The sequence below is a fragment of the Podarcis vaucheri genome (assembly GCF_965113315.1).
Source record: "Podarcis vaucheri genome assembly, chromosome: 4".
In the NCBI taxonomy this organism is placed as follows: domain Eukaryota; kingdom Metazoa; phylum Chordata; class Lepidosauria; order Squamata; family Lacertidae; genus Podarcis; species Podarcis vaucheri.
The window spans coordinates 68,596,341-68,612,342 of NC_138762.1; the positions used below are offsets into that span (position 1 = coordinate 68,596,341).

Sequence of the window (16,002 nt, forward strand, 5' to 3'; positions counted from 1 at the left end):
GCAATGCTAAGCCAAACCATCGTTTAGCCCTTGGGTAGCACAACGCAGAAGGACAAAGGAGAAGTGGAGTGGCTGTGATCTTCATACAACTGCCCATTTGGCTTAGTGTGACAGGTAATCTGAGTCATGGAGTATGAATACAGAAAGCTGCCTTACCCAGAATCAGCCTAGGCCATCTAGTACAGCATTGTTTAATTCTGAAAGAAAGCCAAAACTCCAAGGTCTTAGACAAGGATCTTTATCTGTCATGCTACTGGGAAACTGATAATCTGGGGTATCAAGGATTTGAAGTCTACTATTTGGCGGGTAGTGCTGTGGGTTAAACCAGAGCCTAGGACTTGCCGATCAGAAGGTCTGTGGTTCAAATCCCCGCGACGGGGTGAGCTCCCGTTGCTCGGTCCCTGCTCCTGCCAACCTAGCAGTTCAAAAGCATGTCAAAGTGCAAGTAGATAAATAGGAAGGTAAACGGCGTTTCCGTGCGCTGCTCTGATTCGCCAGAATCGGCTTAGTCATGCTGGCCACATGACCCAGAAGCTGTACGCCAGCTCCCTCGGCCAATAAAGCGAGATGAGCACCGCAACCCCAGAGTCGGTCACGACTGGACCTAATGGTCAGGGGTCCCTTTACCTTTACCTTTTATTTGACAATGGTCCTTCCCTTTGTTCAGCAAGATCACAAAGCAAAATCAGCCCCTGCATCGATATCTCACAATATTATCAAGATGTTGGACTAGGTGTTGGACTATAAAACAGTATCAAATGTTGGAAAAGGCATCTCTATCCACTGTATTAAGCGAATAGTTATTCACTATACAACATGCTGCATCCCCACAGAAAATAATGGTATAGGAGCATTTTTCCATGACAACACTGTACAGTTTGAAATAAGGAAAATACCAGCAAACATCCCATCACAGCAATAACTATTCTGAGAATCTAGCATCAATTAGCAACCTAGTATTTCAAACATTGGGTTATAGCCAATGTTAGTCCTACTCATAATAAAGCCCTTGAAACTGATGAACATAGCAATTCCAATGGGTCTCCTCCAAAGAAAACCTGGTTGGATATGATCCATTATTTTTACTTCTTGTTCCCCATATGAAGATTTTAAAAATGTCTTTGCTAGAATAGTTTCAGCAGGTGTTTCATAACACTGCAAACACAAAATTTGGGTAGGAATTATGCACACGTCCTTCCAAGGCTATATTCCTGGATTACAGTATGACAACAGCAGATACACTACTTACTTGCAGTCCCTTTAAAGTCAGGTCACACCTGACTGGCCATAAAAGAAAGTGATGTTGCTACAACAACAGTAGCCACCTATTGAGCAGCAATTTTGTATCAGCATCTCATTAAGTTCCAACAAGCATAAACCTGATAGTATCAAGTTGATGCAGGTGACAGACTTGTTCCACAGGTATACAGCTTTACAAAAATTCATAGTTCAGGTTTCCTGGACAGGTTCCATCAGATCAAATTAGGTTAGCATTCCATCTAAAACACTACCTTCAGATGCTTCAGATGAAATTCTGAGACATGTACTGTGGGTGATAATAAAATAATATATTTGCGATGTGCATTTTCTCCAGCATTCAGTTCTGAACACTGTCTGGCTAAAAATGCTCTGTAGTAAATTTGCATTTCAAATTATAGCTACTAGCTATTAACTCATTGCTGCATGAGATTAATCACGTTCTAAACTTGTAAGTGTGATGTAACCTCATGGTAGACATTTGGACTTTTAGTTCAATATTGCTTCTTCCATAGTGCTTTGAGATAGCAACCTGATAAAATTAAAACCAATTTCATAGTGGTATTCAAAGCAATATAAAGCCTATTTCCTGTGGGTGTTATGTCTATGTGAAAAACAGGAATTCAGTTTTAAAATATGCTTGTATCAGATTTGTAACTAGACATACAGGAAGTAGATACATAATCTCATTTCAGCTTTCCTGAACTGTACATCACCCACAAACAGATGGATTTTATGTGAAGCACAATTACTTCACCCATCATTTTTTCCATAGACTTGTACACATTTGGGAATGGCCTTTTTTCACAGCTAACCTCACCTTCCTTAACAAAATTTATTTATTTATTTATTTATTTAGATCACCTGTACTCCAAAATTAAGCCAGGGCATCTAAACATAGGTATCCTGCATGCAAATTTCAAACAGCTCTAAGATTTCTTCAGATGCTAGGTGCTAATGAGGAAGCATTTTAACACAGTAACTTCAGCTGACAGATTTATTTCAAAATACATAAGCTATCTATTAAATGCAGTTGAAAGCCTTTTCCTGAAATGGGTGCTTCCTCCTGCCATCAGCAGCAAAGCTATCATACAAAATTGTCACCTCATATTCCTAGCACATTTTTAAAGCATTTACCCAGTATTTCCTAATGGTTAAAAAAGAAAGTCTTGTTTGTCTTAGAGCAAACCGATAAAAAGGAATGTCGAATAATGAAATCATATATAGCAGTTCATACGATTACCACATAAATTAACACACACACACACACACGAATTCTGTGGTATCAGTGAATTACTTAATGCTATAGCTGAGAATTTTAAGTATGACTTAGAAAATTAAGAACAAAAAATAGAAGACTGTTATGTTCTACGCAGAAAAATAAAAACCTGAAAAGCTTTCTTATCACAAATATGTTTTTAAAAGATGCATAAAAAGAACCTAATATGTTGCTGAGAAAGCCCAAGATGGCATTACACTAAGCACTGAACTAATTCACAAAAAGCCAAATGCAATACAGTACAATACAATACAATATAATACAATACAATACAATACACTATGCTGGTCTATAAGGAAAAAATCTAGCATCAACTGTCAGGCAATCTACACTATTAACAAAATAGTGGACAAGCTTTCAAGTTTTTCAGAACTATTTATCAGGCTGGATCTTTGGATGTTAAGCGAAGTGTTACAGCTGTGTGCGTGACAGAGAAAAGAAACAGTTTGAAGCTACAAAGTCTGCATTTTTAGTCAAAGTCATACGAGTGTAAGAGGAGATAGCAGGCTTAAAGGGATTAGTCTCTACCAGGTGCTATGCAGGCTTCAAATTACACCTATGAAACAGACGGTAGCTGATCCCCCATTTTTAATAATATAACATCCAGCAGCTCTGCCTCCAGCTTTAAGTGAAACAGACAGGTTCCTTGTTAGGTTGAGAACTCAAGCAAAACAAAGAACAAAAAATGGCAGTTTCTATATTAGCAAAGCTGGAGCTTAACTTTATGCTGAGTACTAGGTAATAGGAGTCATTATTACCCAAACTGGGTAACATTACCTACTGACTGTAGAATGCTACCCTCAAATACTCTACAAAATCATCCAACCAACAGAGACCAGCCTTTCAGTTCAGTTCCATAAGCACTGCTTTGATCAGGGCTAGCACAAGGATTCAGGGGGCCATCTGCATGGTCCTGTGATGCCCGCCGTCCGCCCCCTCTATAGGTCTATAGATAGGGTTTTATAGATTATATACTGTTAATCAAGGGCATTGCATTTGAGGTAACATTAAGATGGTGGGCAGCCAACTACAGATGGAACCCAAGCTTCACTCTCTCTTTTTTTAAAAAAATATTTTTTACTAACAGGCCAATCACATCACATTATCCGAATCACATTAGTTCCAAATTATACAGCCGAATTTTAAATTTTGTTTGGGGTACCCATACATCAAGCTCCGGACGAGTCCAAACATCACTTATATTGCTGCATTAATTAAACAGTTCTATCCAGTTCAATCCAGATAGCCCTTTATTACTTTCTTCATCTTCTTGTTGTTATCGTATATTCCTTTCTTTGCGATCTCTGATAATTTTCACAAGCAGATTGGAAACAGACATGCTCTGTGCGGGTTTTGTACTCTCCAAAGATCATATCGCTCAGGGACAGCCGCTGTTCCTCGCTTCCATTTAAAAAAAAAAAAAAAACCACCTTCGGTCTGTCCTTTACTTTTCTCAGACTTGCCCAGTATATCAGGAGGCTCTGTCAGGTCAAAATTACATTCCAGCAATCCTTCTCATTCCAATGGTCCTGATTCTCCTCCCCCTGTCCTTCTTTCTCCGGAAGCCTGTCTTGGCGAGACGCCATTTTTTGACTGCGTCATAGAATTTTCCTCCGTTCTCATTGTTTACCAATCCTTTCTTTAGCTATAATCCATCCCACACAGTTTTTAACTTCCTGCTTGTGATTAGTAAAACGCAACAATCTTGTTTCTTTCTGGCGTGAAGGGTTATTAATATCACATAGTACAAAGAAAAAAGGTTTTTTTCCTCCACCCCCCCTTCATTCCAAACATACAGTCTCTTAATGGTGATTCATCAGAAGATTTACTTATCTGTCCGTCACTCCCAGTCACAGAGATCCATTAATCAGAAGTGTTATCTCTCGAGCGTTACTTGATGTATGTGCTTCAGCTTCATTCCAATCGTATGTTTCCAATTATAATTCTGAGCTGAAGCTAACCAGCACGCGCTGATTGGAATCGGCGTCAGGAAGAGCTGACCGCATCGAGGGCTCATGCCAAGTGACTGGCACCCCCAGACCTCGGATCTGGGGGTGCATAGTGGACACCGCTGACAAGGCAGCCCCCCCATCTCCTTGGGGGGGTAGGAAGACTGCATACTTCCCATAGTAGCCTCTTAATTACCTTGTATGGGTCAGAGAGATGTTATTGTCGGCCATCTTCCAATGCACCACCTGGTGGCCCCCCAAGCTTCACTCTCATTCATAGCTGCTGGCCAGTTATGTAGGGGCCCAGTGGCGAAAGGAGTGATGACATGGCTTGCACAGGCTGGTAAGGAAGTCTTCTGAGCACCTAGAGCCCTTGGCCAGTACCTGACCTTGCTGACTACTGGTGCCAGGTCTAGCTTTGTGCTCTAGTTGCCTGAACTGCTACAATCTTTAGGACCCATCTAACCTGGTGAACATTTGAGGCTTGAATTACAATAGTATTCAGTGTTCATCCAACTTTTACAAGTCTGCGTACCTCAAATCTGACCTGCTTCCATCTGCACTACTAGAAGGATCATTACACTGTAAGGGTGACAACTTTTCCCCATAATGACATTCCTTCTTATCTCTCATTTTTTTAAAAGGACTTAGGACAAGCACTGTGCATTTTTGCAAGTGTCAAAAGCTAATGAAGATTTTATGTACGGCTAGTTCAAACCATATTCTTTACCTAGGTCTGAGAAAGATTTTTAAAAATCTACCACTTCTGTATAGATAACTTCAAGCAACAATGCAAGCACCAAAACTGGCATGTTCAAAGATAAGCTTTTCTTTACATCATAAACCACAGGAAGAGGTTTGCAAAGGAAAAATGTATTTCTGTGCACTGGATCAGGGCCACTATTCGCTCTCCTGAAAGGTGATTAGCACAATGCAGAGGAACAGTGTTTGGTGGAATAATTTATACATAACATTTTATGCAAATGACATCTCAGAATGACATCTCAAAAACTTAACACAGAACCACTTGAAAGAGTAACAAGTGCCCATATTGGTACAGCAGCAAGCAACAAACAACAGACAGTTTCTAGGGAAACAGGAGACAATTATTAGTGCCTTTAATGCCTGCCTAGCTTTACCTGCATCCCAACTTAGATTTTAAAATACTTCTTGCTATATGATTTACAACAAGTGTTTTGAAGTTATATTCTTATATATGAACTACAGTCTGTGTGTTCCTCTACCTTTTCACATACTATTAGAAGCTTTGTGATAATGAATCAATACTGCATGGTTCCACAGGCAAAAAACAATAAAAACCCAGGGAGGTTGGTGTCCAAATTGTTGCAGATATGCAATCAGTTTAAAATACAGTTGTGTCTACTGAAAGGGGTAGAAATGTAGATCCAATTGAGAAATATCATTAATAAATCTGGGGGTATATCAGCCTTTCCAACCCCCACCCCTAACCCCAAGAACATTCTGTTCTAATCCACTAACAAAAATGAGAACAGGAACATACGACTGTGTCTGGATCTGCACAGTATGGGCGCAGAAGGCAGCTGCTGTGGGGTGGGGGTGGGGTGGAGAACTATAGAATCCATTTTCTGGCTTTTGTGTAAACTTTACTCTTTGGCTACAATCCTGAACTTACTTGATCAGAAATAAAACCAGCTTCAATCAGTAGAAGTTGTCTGTGCATAACTGATGCCAGAAGAACATTGTCTGTTGCATCCATTTTTTAAATTTTTTTTGATGTCTACTTATCCTCTTGGTTCAGTGGATTGGGAATGGGGAAATTAAATGCTGTTTGGGCACATTCCTTTTCTTCCTTTGACAGTTCTGATTATTTCCAAGTTAGATTACACTGGGCTGGGAGGTCTCGAAATGTGGAAACAGCAGTGGGTGTACAGTTCTCTACTGTATCCTGTGTTCTTTGGATCAAGCAAACAACTTGATTCTCAAAGGCAACTAAAAACTCAACTTCTACTCTATCTTGTAACTGGAGTGGTATGCATGAGTAATGTTTCATTTGTATCCCAAAGGATCTCAACCTTTAATTCATCCCAAAATAAGACAAATGGATACCACAAGTGTCTGTCTTCCACTACTAGCAAAAATATTAGCCCCTTGAAGGTGAAAGAGCATCTATTGTTAGTGCAATATTTTTAAATTAATATTTAAAGTAACGATGTTAAACTCATGAGCAAAATTTTCAGAGGCTACTGCTTGCCAAAAAATATATTTTTAAAAAACAACAACAGGAAATGTCTATTATATAAAGACAGCTGCAACATTTTTGCAGCTGGTAGAGGAGGAGGTATATATCAAACAATAACAAACAGTGTGTGCCTTTACAGCTGCAAGTTACTACAGTTTTCATTTGTTTTCACCTCCCTTTGTGGACTTCTGAGGAAATAAAGGAAGTGGGATGATGAGACAGCATAAAACTAAGGCTCCCTTCCATTGCAATCTACAATCTGACTCCCAATGTGAAAAATTAGCAGTTACAATACATGTGAACTACATGACCGAATGAACAGCATACTGGAATCAAACACCAAGTACCAATAGGTGCAATAGGTAACAAAATTCAAAAACAATTTGGAAGTGAGATAGGAGCTGTAATGAGATCTACTCTTGTGTGGGTTTTGTTAGGATTACTTCTTGCAAAGATCAAACCAAGAAGCTGTGTACGGGGCAATGGGAACTAAAGGGTGAATTTGTCTATTTCATACTCAAGAACAGCTTGAGGATAGAATAAACAGCAGTTCACTTTTACAAGCTAACAGCACCCATATTTTCTACAACTCTGTACTGAAAAGGTTTGTCTACCTATACTCTGCAATCTGACAGAAACCACGGTTTAAACACCACTCCCTGTACTCAAAGGCATGTATGTACCTTACTAACGAAAGGAGACAGAAGAAACAGAACAAGAGCGTACAAAAAACCAAAACAAAAAAACGTTGACACAGAGAAAGACAACAGGAGCAGATGTTTCTGTTCTTGCACCAAATATCAACGTTTGCAAAGGGGGCGCAGGAAAGAAGGTCGCCTTCTTTTCCAAAACCGCACAACTGGATTCGTGAGGCTGGGGGAGCATCAGACAGGCGAATCACACAACCTCGTGGGAGAAAGTCATAGCCTCTCTCTATTTTTAGGCGCAACCAGAGTGCAACCCTCCGACCTGGGGGGGAAAACCTCACCCCCTAATAGTTAGGATGAAAGGACTTTGCACATGCCCAGAAGACACTCTGCACGTGTGTGTGTGTTCGCGCGCCCCTCCTACTACTTTACCTGATGAAGCGTCTCGGCGGGCAGCTGCGACGCCCGGAACAACTCCGCCACTTTGCTCCCCTCGGCGGCGGCGGGGGTCGCTCCCGCCGGTCCCCCCGCCTCGGGCGCAGCTTGGCCGCCGCCGCAAAGCGAGAACAGCTCGGAGTAGCCCTGCTGCTCGCTCGCAGCCAAGAAGAGCGCCGCGGCTCCGGCGGCGGCGGCTGCTCCAGGCTCCATGGCAGCGGGGAATCAGGCAGGGGGCGGCGCGACTCCCGAGGCCGGGAGAGAAACTCCTGGCGGCGGGCGAGAGGGGCGAGCGAGGAGCCTCTGCAGCTGAGCCTCGTCCTCCGTCCGGCGGCGGCGGCGGCCTCCCCCGCCTCCGCCTCCTCCTCCCCAGTGCGGAGCGGAGCTGCCTCTGCAGTGCTGCCCGAGGGGGGAGGCGGAGGAGGAGGAGGCGGCGGGAGACGGAGAGAAGCTTTCTTCTTCTTCTTCGCGCCTTCTTCTTCTGCTTCCCTCAGAGGTTTTCCTCAGCAAGCCGAGAAGCGGGAAGCGGCGGCGGCGGCAGCTGCTCGGGAAAGGGAAGGGGAAGGAAGGGGAAGGAAAAAAAAAGGCTTCCTCAGGGCACGTGCCCAGAACGGCGTTCCCGCTCCGCAGCCTCCACCTCCACACGCCGGGCTGGAGCAAGAGGCAACCGCCGCCGCCGCCGCCACCTCCGTGGGGTGAGAGCCACACTCTGAGGAAAAAGGCTAGACGCCCACATGGCCACCTCAGGGACGGGCTCGCTTGACCCTGACGCCCTGCTCTTCGAAGAATGGCGCAGTAGGGCTGAGCATCTGAGCATGTGCAGAGAGCCTCCCCCCCCCATGAAAAAAGCAGCCCCACAGCGTTTCAATCTCTCTGGCATCTGGGCACCAAGGTGTGCCCAGCAGAGGCCACCTGGGGTTAGCTGTGGAGTTTCCTCTCACCTGAAGACTTAACTCGAAGCCCACTTCAGAGGGTGGGTGCAGGTGACCGTGGGCTAAAAGTCTTAGCAAAATGGATACTTCTTGGCCAGTGCTGTTTTTCTAGGGGGAGAAAGGGGGTGCCGGAACTCACCAGGGACACCTCTCAGAATAGCAATGGCACCCACCTGAGAGGTTATGGAACTGAGTTCCGGCGAGTACCCCTGAAAAAAGCCCTGGTCTTGGCAAGGGTGCCCACTTGAATGAAATATTGGCGGGGGGGGGTCCAAAGAGACCCCACGCTGCATAATCGATCACAAGATGCGGCGCACGCACACCATTTGAATGGCAATGCCTATCAATTTGGGGTGGGCACCCCCTCACATACTTTATTGGGGAGGCCAAAGGGATATCAGCCCCCAGGAGTTGCGTCTTGGAGACCAACATGGTTTTCCAGAAGCGGTGCAAAAACCCTTGTGCTCAAGCTTTTATTTTGGTGGCCCAGGGAAAGGTGACCAACAGGGCAAGAAGATTTTGCAGTTAACATAACTACCTCAGGTACTTGGAGTGGGATATAAATAGACATGCAGTTTAAAACTGGTTTGATGACATTGGGTTGCTTTGAGTTTTTGGCTTGCTTTGAAAACTGCTTTAGAGAACCCTATCTTTAGAAAAGTGATTATTAAATAAATAACAGGGAAGAGAGAATGGCCTGCAGTGAAGTTTTCAGACAAACACCTGCTGTCTTCCCCTTTAAAACCTACTATGCTCCTGTTTGTCCTTTAAAAAAAACCTGCTGGGTGTGCAGTGCATTCCACTGCAAAGATGGCAGATAGACCATTTTTCCAGTATGTTAGGTTATTTTGCCTTAACTACACGTAGACCTCAAATAACCCACCCTACTGAAACAAGAAACCATTCAAGTTTAACAGATGGAAGATTATATTTTAATAGGAATTGTTTTTTGAACTACAGAAGAGTTATTAACAGACAGACATAAAATGAAACATATTTTAATACTTGTTTATGCTTTGATTCTCCACATACCTGACAATCAGAATGGAGATGAGAAGAAAAAAGAAGATGTAAGGAGAAACAGTGTTTGGGTTAGTTTCAATGGTATAGAAAACTGAGGAAATGTTTACGTTGATATTGCATCCTTTTATTAACCTTCTGTTGCAGGCATTTGTGCCTTAGGCCAAATGAAAACAGAGACACAGCCAACTGCATGTTTAAGTATGGCCACAGCTGTAGAAAGTTAAATATTTACTTATGGCTCGAGCCTCAGCTAATAAATATGCATAAAAACAAAATAATCAGTCTTATTTGGCAACGAATCACATTGGGGGGAATACTATCATACATAAATTAAACAGTTCTATCAGACCTTTCTTTAAAATCATAGTTGAGCAAATGTGTGAACCAGTCTTGCCACCACACATAAATTTGAACAAGTTAATTTTTAGCTAGCCATTCATCACCAAATTAGATCCTAAACAATCCAGAAACTATTCAGCCCAATTTCACAAAATGTAAGTTTGGTAAATATGTCAATAATGATTGACACAAAGTTGATAAACTCAGCACTCATATTAGCAATTTTGTTCCTTGTTAAATTGTCAGCTAATGTAAAGTCAACTTTAAAAACATTTTCTACTGTACTTTACAGTGTTTTACATTTATTCTAACCACAACCTTTCTCAAGGCCACCATATATGTTCTATGAAGATACAAGCCTCGATTTAGTCAACAGGTTGTCATCCACTGCAGCATATTAGTCACCAGTTTTGAAATTGTCACACTTCGTCACCAGCAGTTAGTTGCCTTTCCAAATTACCCATTTCTAAATTATTACAACTATGACCATCTATTTCACATTTATAATAAAAATGAGTTTATTTCAAGTTTGAGCTGAATAATGAAATGGCAAGGTAATAAGCTATGCCTAGTATATTCAATGGCTTTGTTATTTTCTGCAATAATTCCTGCAGTTTCACACAGTGGAAATGGCATGATCTCAATCCCATACATTTCACATTGTCCAAACACATATTAGAAAAGGGGTACTATCCTAAGTTTCTTTTATAGGTCTATAAAAAGGTAAACACTTAAGCAGGGGCAGGTACAGCAAAGACACCTGGTAATCCAGGCACAACAAAATCTGGGTTTGCAAGTAAAGCTCAATACAAATAGAAAATATGCAAGCAGTTCCTATGCAAATATTCATCCAACGAGCATGTGAGTTTTATACAGGATTAGAGCCGTATTGGTCCTGCTGATGTTAACAGAATGTCTTTAAGACTGCTTTATACAATTACTAGGAGGCTAGCACACCAGTATATGGCAGCTGTGAATAATATGAATTCCATTTTTGTATCATTAAGGAAGGAATCAAACAAACATACAACTGCTAATATGCTATTACAGAAAATCTGGAAAGAGACTACACTTATAATATTTTGTTCAGTTCTGGTCTCCACATCTCAAGAAGGATATTGTAGAGCTGGAAACCTTGCATTAAGGTCAACCAAAATGATCAAGGGGCTGCAGCAACTCCCTTACAATGAATGGCTTTTGATCTTCCCGTAATCTTGAGTGTGCATGTCAAGATTATTTAGAGTGTTACTTAACACCTGTTTTTTTTTTTCCTTTCATTGAAAAGGATACCGCCAGAAGGCCACCCAAGCTGTGTTTTATTTTAGTGGGTGTTCTGCAATTGCCTCTCCCAACTCTTACATTCAAGATGAATAGTTAAATGTCTTCTAAAGCTAAACAAAAACAGTTAGAAGTAGTTGTAAAACCCAGGATGTGAAAGAGGGAGCAAAGACTTTGATTTAAAAATGTATTACCTCTTGTAAGGATTTGTGAACACAAAAAGCAAACAAACTATTGAAGCTCTATCTAACCTTACTTTGCAAGCAGTAAATATGTCATGGGAGAAATAATTTTCAGGGAACCAGATCTTGCAGAATATCTGACTTTGGAACAGCACCATCCGATAAAGCAGCCGTACACAAAGTCTTAAATTATTTAAAGCATTTGGCTTTATTTCCATATTACCCTAGTCAAGTTTGAAAGGGAGGTTGGGAGCAGCAGTTCATATAATTTAAAAGTCTATACAGTAGTTGGTTCTGCATGGACAGCTTCCTGAGTGAAAGTGATTATAGCATCAACTGCCTTTGTTAATTCTTGGCAAATTTCCTGAAGTGTAAGTGAATAATGCAAAGAATGTTACTGCATCTCTGGGAGGACACCTGACCCTTGTTTCCAAGGATGACCTATTATGAAGATATGAAAAACAATAAAAACAAGGAGGCAGGCTAAGGTACATTATGCCTCGTTGTGGTTCAAAGTATGCTTGGAATTTACTATACTTCTCATATATAAGAATTTAATAAGTAAACAGTGCCTGAGAACAAGAGACATTCCTTCATATTTGCTCCATTCTTCAAATCCCTTTCTGAATGGTCAGTGATATATATTTATGTAAGGCATAAAGCAGTTAATGAGCCTTGTGGTTTCACAACCTTCATGCTCTGCTCTAACATGGAAACAAAAGAGTGTGAATTTATTTTATCATATGTGTAAATCAGGGGTGGAGAACCTACAGCCCATGGGCCAATGTTGGCCTTCCAGTGGATCCAATGCAGCCAGTGAGGCCATTTCCCCCAAACCTTGTCCATTGGCTGACATCGCTGGGCAATTTGGGGTGATGGGTGGAGTTCAATTCTGTGTTGGCTGCTTCTGCAAAAGGAACTGGCATGTGCAGTCAAAGCAGCAGGATCTAACGCCTACTCACCAGCTGAAATATAACAACTGAATGCCCGCATATTTGTGCATACTATAGCTAAATACTGATCAACATATAGACAAAGCAGAAGGAAGAAACTTTGCATATTTAAAGTTCTTCAGACAGTAATGTAAACCTGATAGTATTCTTCTCGCCTTTAGACTTTAATATTGAGGTTTTCTGCCCCTTGAGAACCACTGAATATAATCCACGAAAGGAGACTTTTCAAGTAGAGAAGGCATTTTTTAGAACAACCCAATTATTAAAAATGTCTCTCTGAAATATAGGTTGGTATTAGTTAACAAATGTAATGTCTTTTTTAAAAGGTGGCAATTTTTTTGTAGCGCTTTCAATTCTATTAGAATGGCATTTTGAGAAAATAATTGAAGAAACCAAAGATAATGAATTAATCCAGTACAAAAAGAAACTTGTTTTTGTGCAATAGATTTGTTCATTTGAAAGAACTAGGGGAAACTGATGGATTAACAATAGCGATTAACAAGATATATCATAATCCTGGTTCAAGGGTACTTGAACTGCCCAATTTGTCTTAGCAAAACACTTACAGCTAGGGAAATAGCTGAAATGCCTTCGAGTAAGAATACTTCAGATTCCAAAGCACCAGCAAGCTACTGAGTTAACTGTTCTCTCATGCTCAACTCCTGTGCCTGGGGAAAAGACATAGGATCAAGCCCATTCCCCCCTACGTAGTATAATTCTCTGGTCAGCTGGATCATCTATTTCAAGGTCTCAGCTTTGAACTTTGTATGTCAAAGGAAGCTTGGAGTCCAGCAAGCTAGAAATCCCCAAAGGGGCAACCTTCCCCACATAATCATTGTGGGTAATTTTATCATTTTGTACTAGCAGCATGCTATCATTCCCTTGATCAAAATGCCCAGGGAGATCTTGAGATGAAGAATGAAGTCAAGGAAGCACCCAAAAGAGGAGACCTTAGAGTAATGGGTGACTTCAACTACACTACATATGACTTTAAAAGAGGATTAGACAAATTCATGGCGGTGAGGGCTATTGATGGCTACTCCGCAGTTGGAGGCAGTAATATCAGTTGCTACCACAGGAAGCTGCTCTTGTGCTGAAATTCTGCTTGCGCACCTCCGACAGGCCTCTGGTCGGCCACTGCGAGAACAGGATGCTTGGCTAGATGGGTCATTATCCTGATCCAACAGGCTCTTCTTATGTTTTTAACTGTGAAAACCCAGCTTCATAGACCCCACAAGCCCAGAGAGATTACCTCGCACCTTTCATCATGAAAGGAAAACAGAAGACAACACACCTTGACACTTTCTGGGTTTTCAATTGACTATTTGCTAATGTTTCCATAGTCACCTTTGACTGGATTTAACTGTCCAGGGGTCGTTTACCTTTACCTTACCACAGAATTTACCTTTTGTGGCTTGAACTAGAACAATGTGTAGCAAGGTCATGCTTCTTGTGGAAGAGCTGCCCCTAATTGTCAGACTTTTTAGCTCTTTTCGCGGCAGCAAATGGTACAAAAGAGTCAGGGAAATTTACATAGAATCATAGAACTAGGAAGTTTTTTCGAACATTTAGTCAGAAACTTGAAGCCATTGTTTCGAGTCCTACCCTCCAGAGCAGGAGAAAACAAGCATGTTCCCTCTTCCATGTGACAGCCCTTGGGATATTTGAAGATGGCTATCATATCTCCTCTCAAGCAGGCCTAACAGTAGTGTGACTGGGATGCTTTCTCATAAGGTCACTTAGCAAAACAGGTATTCCCAAAACACCAGCTGCACATTAATGTAGAGAGAAATATTTTATTTTTCGTAATTGTGAAAAAAGCACCTGGCACAACTTGGGTGTGTGTGTGTGTGTGAAAATACACATTAGGCACCTTAATACGAAGCACTGTTTGGTTCATTAAATCAAATTGCTCCCTGTAAAGGACAGAGGGAAAACTATTGGGCAAAATACTGCTTGTTCACACTGTAGCCAGTGACAGTGAGTGGTAAAACAAAAATGAATGTTAGAATGACATCTTGACACTTTCTATCCTAAACTTCTTCCTTTTCGATTTATAAAGAGAGAATTTTGCGTCAATTTATTAGTTGAGATGGAAGAAATAGTACAGACCACAAGTTTGATAGATAATTAAAGGGATTGTTGTCCTCAGTTTTGTGTAAGACATACACCCATAATAGAGGCTTCTTAAGACTCTGTCTTTTGCCACTAGATGGTGCTGGTAAACTCTTTTGATGCACTACTGACGGAAATTGAATGGAGTTTTCCATCCCATTATTAAAGGAATGTTTAAGACAGCTATGGTGTTTTAACATTTAGATACACTGATGGAAGGGCTTTGCTTTCAATTCTGAATCCTTAGGATAGCTATGGAAGTGCAAAACTGCATGTTTACAATTCACTTAATAATATGTAGAGTGAACACTACCCATCTATGGACAAGATCTACAGCCAGAAAAGTGAAATTTAGTTGAGAACTCTTAAAAAAAAAAAAGACACATAGCCTAGTATATTAAGCACACATATTTACTTAATTTATACAGAACTGAGTAGATAAAATTTCAGATTCACATTAGTGAAAAATCTCTACAAAATGTTCTTGAAAAGCAAAAACAAGACTGGCTATTTTATTCAGCATTTCTTTTTCATGAAAGCAGGTATGGGTTGTAAAAATAAAGCAGAGTGTTCGGCACAAACTAAATATCTGCATCACTTTTCACAGTTATTTCCATCTACAGTCTGAAGAGGTAGATTTTCTGCAACACCTGAGAACTGAACGGTAACATAACCAGGTGTAAGAGAGAGAGGAGAAGGGATTGGAAAGATACAGCCCCCAAGCATGTATGCAAATACGCTTAAGAATTACAAATGAAAAAGAGTGTTGGCTTTGAGGGTCCTGTGTGAGAATAGTTTAAGATTCTAGGGCTTAATCGGCAGATTTGAACCACCGGTTATGCAATAGGAAAAACAGTGCACTTCCCCCCCCCTACACTGTACGCATCGTTGCAAAAGGTATAAAGAGATGCACGGTACAAGCAACAGCCTTAAGTTTAGCACATGATTACTGGAATTCGCACATTAAAGCAGCTGCCAGTAGTAAGCATGGGTTGTACAGGTGGAAGTACATTGGAAAAAAGAGCTGGAGAACAGCAGCGCAATTCCAGATCAGACAAGGACTGCACTTATCCCATGCTGGCCCTGTCACTGGTCAATGTATGGAATGTCTTAAGATTTCAGGAAACAAAATTTAGTTCTACACTTAGAAAAGACAGGAACCAGAAAGAATAGTCAATTCAATTACTTTTAAGTATTAGTGGCCACAATCCTTAGGGTGTTTTTAGCTATAACGTGGAAGCAATTTTTAATGCACCAGGACCTAAAGTCTACTCTTCTCTAAAGAGAGCAAACGTTACACCAATCCTGGCTACAGGCAAGGCAACCACATACATTGGGTTGGTGGGGTGGGATGGTTCAGATACACCGCAGTTCGGTCCTTCAAAATTGCAT

The 16,002-nt window shown here is 41.2% G+C and overlaps 1 protein-coding gene across 2 annotated transcripts in view; it reads right to left on the minus strand.

Moving 5' to 3' along the window:
- The window catches only part of REPS2 (RALBP1 associated Eps domain containing 2), an 83,361-nt gene extending 74,564 nt beyond the window's left edge, over nucleotides 1-8,797 (minus strand). Inside the window, exon 1 of one of the 2 annotated variants that reach the window (XM_082220872.1) lies at nucleotides 7,786-8,797. In XM_082220872.1, coding sequence (XP_082076998.1) covers nucleotides 7,786-8,001 — 216 coding nt within the window. In that variant the 5' untranslated portion in view covers nucleotides 8,002-8,797. The remainder of the gene's footprint in view (nucleotides 1-7,785) is intronic. The other variant, XM_082220871.1, reaches the window with a different exon arrangement.
- Nucleotides 8,798-16,002: the final 7,205 nt, after the last annotated feature.